General features: G+C 33.0%; 1 protein-coding gene across 2 annotated transcripts in view; it reads left to right on the forward strand.

Annotated features, from left to right (window-relative positions):
- Positions 1 to 8,548, forward strand: part of LOC135211225 (CCR4-NOT transcription complex subunit 6-like) — a 322,253-nt gene extending 313,705 nt beyond the window's left edge. For both annotated transcript variants that reach the window (XM_064244483.1, XM_064244482.1), the window contains 3 exons: positions 298 to 502; positions 691 to 830; positions 947 to 8,548. In XM_064244483.1, the coding sequence (XP_064100553.1) occupies positions 298 to 502; positions 691 to 830; positions 947 to 1,029 (428 nt within the window). In that variant the 3' untranslated portion in view covers positions 1,030 to 8,548. The remainder of the gene's footprint in view (positions 1 to 297; positions 503 to 690; positions 831 to 946) is intronic.
- Positions 8,549 to 8,822: the final 274 nt, after the last annotated feature.

Genomic DNA, 8,822 nt, shown 5'->3' on the forward strand with positions numbered 1-8,822 from the left:
ATTCATATACTACTGTAAGAGCAGCTGAGACTAAACACAGTACAGTGTATTTAAATTAGGCAGAATTCTATGTTGCATAAGTAATTTATTACTGTACTTTCTTTTTACCTACATATTGTTAATTGGAGCTTTGTTTTATAGCAAACTGTAGTGGGCAGATTTTTCTTTATACTTATCATTCAATTTGAAATATATAGTGTAAGATTTAATGTTAATTAGACCCTGGTAAAGGTGTAAAGCAATGTACTATATATCGTGTACTAAGTTTTCAGGCCATTAATGGTAGCTATTATGCAGGTGTGGTGGAATTCCTAACAAAAGGGAATGTTTCAATGGACCATGAAGACTTCAAAGGGTTTGGTTATAAGACTTGTCTCCAGAAAATAGCCATGGCCAATGCAGCTAACCCTCCTTTAGTAAATACAAACTCCAACATCTACACTCACTCGTTTAGATTATCTGCAGCATATGATTTTTCCATAATGGCATACACAAATTATACGTAAGTTAGAAATATTTTTTCGTATTTTGCTTTAATCAGATTATTTACCTAAGTATAGTGTGTTGTATGCTTATTTTTTCTCAAACTAGATTTTTTCTTAAATTACTTTTACATATTTAGGCTAGTTTGTTAGTTTGTATAGTATTGCCCTGCAGCTTTTAAAATTAATAAATTTTCTTTTAAAACAGGTATGATTTTAAAGGAATCATAGACTACATCTTCCACAATTCTGAGACAATGACAGCCCTAGGTGTCCTGGGCCCAATCGACCCAGAATGGTTTAGGGAGAATAAGGTTATGGGATGTCCTCACCCCCACATCCCATCAGGTAAACTTATATCACTTAAAAAAATTTAAATGGGATATTGTTGAGCTGTATCATTCATACTGTATATCTAAACACATATTCAGTTATTAATGGAAATATTGTATTTTTTACTCCAGATCATTTTCCACTTCTGGTGCAGCTGGAGATGCGTCCTGTGCCATCAACTCTAAACCACCCTAATGGCCTCCTTCACCGGTAGCTTGGGCATTAGACTTAACTGAATTGGACGTCACTTTCTCCACGTGACATAATGTGGACAGATATAAATGACGTGGTAGAAATCGCTGTGTCCAACCCTCAGGTCTCAAGTGTGGAGTTCATTTGGTACAGTAATCAAGTGTTTGGGCAAATCTTTATTTATTGGTTTAGAACTTCTGTACTGGGTTCTTTTTTTATCCTTCATCATGAAAATATGACAACCAATTTTCTTGGTCTAAAAACTTCACAGGGCCCATAAAGCTGTGTTATTGTGTGCAGCAGTTGCCCTTACACCTGCCACACCAATGAGGCCTTGTTCATTGTGTTTTATGAGGAGAGCTCACACGTGTGAGATCAGTGGCACTTGAAAAGATTTTAGTCTAACTGCCCTAAAATTAGTTTGAAAGACACTCGAGATTTAGGCTTAAGGAGTTATTTTGGTGTGTATTGGAAAATGATATTTCTGTACAAAATTTAGCTAATATTTAGGACAGTTTTTAATAAGGGGGCATAATGCAAGAAAAAGTTCTATTATTCTCGTTTGGCTTCCAAGTATTTGCTCTGGCAATCACTAGAGCTGTAGCCAACTTGATCTCACTGTGTTTTGGTGGGCCCAAGCATTCCTTGCAATTGAACTATGGTCCTTTTCCCCTTCTTTTATCATCAGCCTTTGATATATTTTATTCAAACATCCCGATTCTCATGTAATAGAAGTTCATTAAAGCCTTGTATATTAAAGGTTGTACTTTTTTATTGAAAGTATTGTTAATGTAATGCTGAGTACAGCATATCCATTAATGGTCTATACAGATTTTTTTATTGAATGATAATCTTGCTGAGACCATTATCTATCTAAGTCAATGTACAAATTGAAATGACTATTCAATGAAAACATTTTTTCTGTTAAATTTTCAATCGGAAGTTTTTACTTGGCAGTATGCAGTTTTTCCCTGTTAATGATGGTCAATTGTAATTTAGTCCTTGTTGTCCTACCTTGAAATACAAAATCTTCTCCTTAACAAGACACATTGGAGGTGTCACCATATTTCTTCTTTACAAAGCTTTAACCTTGGAAAGTCTACTCTTAGAATTTTTCATTACTTAATGGAATAAATTAATTTTCCTGAGCAGTCAACATTTAACAAGAACAGTGTTATCCCAGAAATGCATATATATATATAAATTTGCAGATTATAAGATTATTAATTTATAAATTTACAATATTTCATTAAGATTTTTCAATATATTGATTTAGGTAGATATTGGAAAAAGTTTAAATAATGAAAAATAAGATATTGTACAGTTGTCAGCAAAATTAAAACTATTAGTTGTTATATTTTCTTTGAGCCAGTTCTATTCAACCAACTCTTAAGTTAGTGTCATGTATTCTCTCAAAATTCATAGACCCATATTTATTTATAAACCTTTCTACATGTGAGAAATCAGCAAAGCAGTTGTTAATGTATTTTCTTCTCTTGGGCTGCTCCTCATTTTTAAAATCATCTGAAACACACCCAGCTGATCATTGAAAGCATAGGACATCTAGCATTCTCTACTACTTTGTTGCTCTTCTGTTAACACTAATTATTAGATATTTGTAGTGGAGTGTGTGCAAGTGTGTGTGTGAGTGTGTGTGTGTGTGACCTGGGGTAGGTTGCTGTGCACATAGGAGGACACACGGTGATAGTTTGGGGAAATGAGTGTCATGCAGAAACAATCATGGTTGGTCTTTTTAAGTATATAATGTACTGAATGTTTCTTAGATTTACTTGTCAAATATAAATGAAAGGAATACTCTTTATTTAAAGTATTTGATAAGCAATACATATCTAACAGTAGATATATGTCTTGTATTTTGGAATTGGGAACATCAAGTCATACTGGTAGTAATCGATTTTCCTTCATCGTTTGTAGGAAGTAACAGGACACTTATCTTAAAAGGTCCTAGCCATGGCTGTTAAATTTCTTTTAAATCTTTCCATTTAATGGGATCTCATCTTAATTCTTTTTAATAACTGCATGTGTTTCACAAATCTGCATGACACTAGAAAGAATTCAAGAGTAAAAGAATATACAGTACTTGTACAATATTGGACCAGGCCAACTGCAAAACTTAACAGTTGTGCATTTGGCTTAGTATAGCAAACTGTCAGGCTTTGCTTGTTTCCATTCATTTTGAATGTGATATAATTCTTAGTGTTTATCTTCCCTTTAGCGGTCGGTCTAAACAGTTTTTTTGTTTTGTTTTGATTTTTTTGGAAAATGAACCTGGTTCATGGCTATTGTATGTCAGATTAGCAAATGAATACCATGCTAACACAACTGCAGTTCTGAGGATTGATAGCAATGGTTATGCTGTTGTAGAAAGAGACAACCTGTCAAAACTATTTACTAATAGTATAATACATTTATAAAATGGCCATTTACTGACTCCAGAAATGTGATCTGAGGCGCATTAGGTAAGAAGTATGGCAGATGTGTAAATTTCAGTTGCATGTACTTTCATAACTTAGAAACTTTCTGCTTGGGCAAAATTTTAGCCAAAGCAAATATACTTTAAATTTGTTGATATTGTTTAGATATAAGACTTAAATGAACTCAGGAATTGGCAGTGTAAAGTATAAAAAGGCAATACTGTATATTTGTATTGTGGTAAAGCCTTATTGGGTAATCCACATCCATAGAATAATGTGACAGTAATAAAGTCACACAAATTTGTGATGAAATTAATCGATATAGATCATAAACAAAAATGGTAAAGTGGATTGTTTTAGAATTGGTGTAAAATAAAAATCCGAAAGGGTCTGTGCTGTTTCAGCATTTTTATTCATGTTTTACTTTCATTGCCTTTTCATATTCAGTTTTAGGTAATAAATTGAATAAATTTTTTAAAAGTATAATTTTTCTTTTACTTTTTAAATTCATGAGGACATTATACCACATCAGCCTTTTATTCAGCAGGGTGGCTTGGACATTAGTTCAGTGTTTTTACAATATTCATGTGTGAGGAAATTTGAGTGGACAGAAAGCTTAATCAATATTCAGCTGCTGCTACAGTCATTTTTCACCTGTTCTCTTGAGCACAAGAAATTTCAGATCACTTTTGTCATTATCATTCCCATTACCTGTATACTAGTCACGAAACCCCATTGGGCACAAAATTAAGGAATTCATAGATCTTATCTAACTGAAGTTGGTATACCATGATCAACTAATGGAAGTTAAACCATTGTAAATAGTGTGATTAGATGGAGCATGTATACAGATGTTACTGAACTTAATGGCATGGAATTTGAGGTCCAAATAATAAGAGAAATAATTTGCCCACTTGATCTAGAGACATTCAAAGTTACTTTAACTTTTATCTTAAGGAACTTTAATACAAAATAATACACTGTGGCTGAATAATTAGGATGTTAGACATAATTCTTATCATGGCGTGTCTTTTTCAAAACAAGATTGCAATAGTTACAAAACTTTGCTAAAAATTTTTGTTTCAAGACAGTTTGAACTAACTTGATTTTTATCATTTTTTCCCACCCCATTTTACAACCTTATAAAAGTATTAGTATTTTTGTCATGTAACTCATAGTTTTATCCAACAAAGCTCATCTTTCAGGTTAACATTCTGGAAAATTTTGATTTTACTCCATACAAGCATTCAGGGTTTTCATTTGGAAATGATTGATATCTAGCTCTCTCTGAGGCTTTGTCAAAACCATATTAGTTGCCACATTTCAGATAGAACTTGTTACATGTTTAGGTATGAGGGAAATGTTGAACTTATATGTGAACTGTAATTATTTTCATTACATAAAATTTAGTGAAATTAATTTTCATTTAACTGGTCATGCTCTCATTTCCAAAGGATACTGTGTAATATCTGTTAAGCAGCTCCAGGTAATGGTTTCTTGATTACATTAAAATGACATCTTTTACATATATTAAAGTATTTCAGGATCTAGTAGAAATATGTATTGCTGATCTTAAGTTAAAGGATTGGGAAGAATTGAATTTAAAGTAAAAATGTTGGCAGCAATGATTCCCATTTACAAATACTTACCATTCTTAATCTTGTAAAACTAGTATGTTACATTTCTCTTTACCTCAGCATAAGAAGCTTTGTCTGTCTCATATATTACTGCATGCAATCTAATCACTCCGTCCATGTACATATTTAGTAACCCTGGAAATGTGATGCATTTCCTAGTTATTACTCTATCCTAACTCACAGTTCTCAAAATTTTTTACCACATAAAATTATATTATTTTGTTATATCCCTATACTGTTTAAGTAAATTTATATTTCAAAGCTTCAAACATTGTTTGCTCTTGATTCCATCACTTGATTTTCTAATGCCTGTAACTGCAGCTGGATTATCCAAAAGTATAAGTCAAAAGATGTACAAGGCTGTTGTATACTAATAACTGCCACAACTGAACTTAAGAAAACCATGTACTGCAGAGTGAACATGAATGACAATTAGTAGTCTCAGATATGAAACCAGGAATTAAGCAGAAGACATCACCAGAAAGTATCAGTTATGTTGAGCTGAAAATCTTAAGTCATGATAAATTGCTTTAAGTTAGTATAATTTCAGTTTTTTCAATGTGGTGTGTAGAAAAGCTATTATAATTTCAGTTTTTTTTATGGTGTGTAGAAAAACTTCTGTTGGACAGAGTAAATTGCTTTTTATCTTTTTTGTACAGTTTGACCAGATGTACCAAATACTTTATTTGTTCAGTTGGCTATTCCACTGACTTTTGATGGAAGATGAAAAATTTAACACAATTACAGTAGTTAACATTATTTTAAGTTTTAAGGCTTAGTATTTGTTTTATTTATGTTTAAATGACTTTAATGTAAATATTTACAGTATTTTTGTTATATTTCAATTACATTTCAACCTATTATGAATTTGATAGTAATACATGAGTAATTTTATATTTTATTTTATAGAAATAATTCTTATTCTGTTAAATGTTCACTTGAGAGGTCATTCTGAGGAATGTGTGACAATAATCGTTCATATTCTACCGAGCCACCCTAATGAATTTGTGAAGACTGTGGACTTTTGATATGCTGTGCTCACACCAGGTTCAGGGGTGAAGTAAATGGTATTATTTTCTTAATAAACCTGTAATATTGATGAAAAATGCAATTTAAATAGAACTGTCTCCTGAAAAATCCATGTTAAGCTGTAAAATAATATACATACTTGCACAATAAATTAATGTAATAGAATAGTTGATGCAGCATGTGGGGTTCTGTGATCAATGTTTTATAAAAATTACTGAAATGAGCTGATTTATATTAAAGAGAAAATGAATCATATAAAAACTTGCAAAGTGTACTGTCTTTTACTGGTCAAGAACCAGGTTTAAATTTTTTTATTCCAAAGTGTCATATATAAAGATCCCTCTGACTCTGTAATATTAGTGTTACAAAGCTCCCTCTAAATTTCTTTTAGTATTTTAAAAGTGATTTTATGATGCATTGGAGTTACTAAAACTACTGTAGATCCAATGGTTTTTCAACTAAACTATGAAACTGGTATGATACCATATTGTGCTTTGTCATGCATGTCACAGATCAGTGTTTTTTATGGTAAGCTTTAGGAAAGTGCTACTTGTATGTAGTGGGTTGTTCTCTAAAGAGGTCATATGATAAAAGTAAGTAAACTATCGATGGCAGGCATTTTCATGAATTACATTTTTAAATGATAATTAAGGTTTGTGAAATAGCTTGTCATTGTACAATTTTACTTCTTTCAGGAGCAACTTATTTTATTGGAGGGGCAATGGAACGTTTGGGTGTAAATGTACATTGCATTTTTAAATTTGTTTTGGGGATGTCATTATCATTTAGTATTGGGATTATAGGGAGATTATTGGTTAAGGGTTCTTTATATTTTAAAGTCTGTGAAGTCCCTAGTCAGCAGATCTTCAGGTATACTCTGGTGACAGTTTGCAACATTACTTCATAACATAGGCTACAAATGACTGCCATCAAAATTTGTCAACTTTCTTTCTGAGATTTTCTATTGCAAAGTCTCCCATTAAAAGTTTTATATATATATAATATATATTATATATGCAGGACCTCTTATAGAGGCTCTCGTGAACAAATGTTGACGCTTTATATTTGTAGCCAACTTTCTGTTGCTGTTTTGTAAGGCATAATATGTAGTGAGAATGTTTGTAACTGGTTTTGGATTAGATGTGTCATGTCCTCATTAACACTGGAGGGTTGTCTGCTCCAGTGAGTCCGCTTGTGCCGGCTCCTCGGTACATGACCGTTGCACCGCATTAGCCCCACCCACTCAGGCAGTCTGCGTCACATTGTGCTATTAATGTATTGTGAAAATCTTAGTAGAATCATTCCATCTTGTTAGTTAGCAAGTGTAAACCAAAAAATTTGCTCACTCTTAAGGTACATCAAGAAGAGGAAAAGCAACTGCCTGATACTTTTTACAATTTGAATTATTTAACTTCTCAATGATTACACAACTACCACTGGAAGTAATCACCATATTGCATCATTCATGTATTCATACCATTCATTTTTTATCCCCATGCACTTGTATACAGCACATCATCAAGTAACTGCACTTCACCTCCTCTTCCCCTCTTAGATTATAAGCAAACTCCATCATGTCACTCAATGTTAAATGGATAACTACACTGACTGGCATATATCGCAATACATCTCTTGCATATTAATTCATCATCTACAGTTTTCACACTATGGTAACAACTTCATCTGGTTACTTTACTCAAAGTAATCTGCTCTTTTGCAACAAATCATTGTGAAGTAATACCTCTTAAAATTCATTTCCCAAGCACAAACATGACTTTTGAGCAGATACTTCCCCCCTCCCTTTTTTTTTTAATAAGCCATGATGTTACCTTAAAAGCTAATGATTTCCTTATTAAAAGAAGCACTTTAGGGTTTATTGGTCTACTGGAGTGATGTAGGGTATTACACTGTAGCAATGTGTTTAGTTTTTTTTCTTCTTCTTCTTTTTAATAATAGTGTTGCTGCTCTACTTTGGAGCCTGTCCTCAATCATGACCTGAAGTAGTCTGTAGTAAGGCTATTTTTCATTAAGCAACTAAATTCACTCTGTGAAGCCCAGGTTTTATATGGGATTTGTGGAAGTGATTTGATTAGTTAAGTCAAAATAGTTTTAAATAATTTTTAAGTTATGACCCAACTTTAAGGGTCAGCTATGAAGTGTCATAGCTGTAGGGGCAGCTAGAGCCAAGCTTGAGGATGGGCTAATAATGACCAAGTATTGCAGCACAACTAGAAAGTGGTCTGACTCCATGGGAACCTGGGCTAGTGGCGGTGACGGTCCTCAGCAGTACAAAGTGTCTCCCGTGCCCCGTGCAATGGTCATTATCATTATTACTCTCCACGTCAATTCACCAACCAGTCCTCACCTGACCACGCGGTAGCACACGCGTCTAGACATTTAGTGAGGTTAGAAATTCAGTAATAAAATATTGCAGATTAAATTGTTTTAATTGAATGCTATACCCTTTCTTATAAAAGTAATATGTAGGGCATAAGGTCACTGTAGAAACTGAGGCGTCAAGAATTCAGAAATACACTTTAAAGTTGTTTATAATATATTAACTTGTGTGATACCAAGACTTCAGTATTTATCAGCTACTGAATGGCTAAGGTCTCTCCTAGGCCATCACCTGTTCATGAAAGGTAGATAAAAGAAGACTAATTTTTAAGAAGCAAGTCAGGAGAGAAAAATATTTGAGTAAAAGTAAACTCACT

Source organism: Macrobrachium nipponense, chromosome 4 (genome assembly GCF_015104395.2).
Source record: "Macrobrachium nipponense isolate FS-2020 chromosome 4, ASM1510439v2, whole genome shotgun sequence".
In the NCBI taxonomy this organism is placed as follows: domain Eukaryota; kingdom Metazoa; phylum Arthropoda; class Malacostraca; order Decapoda; family Palaemonidae; genus Macrobrachium; species Macrobrachium nipponense.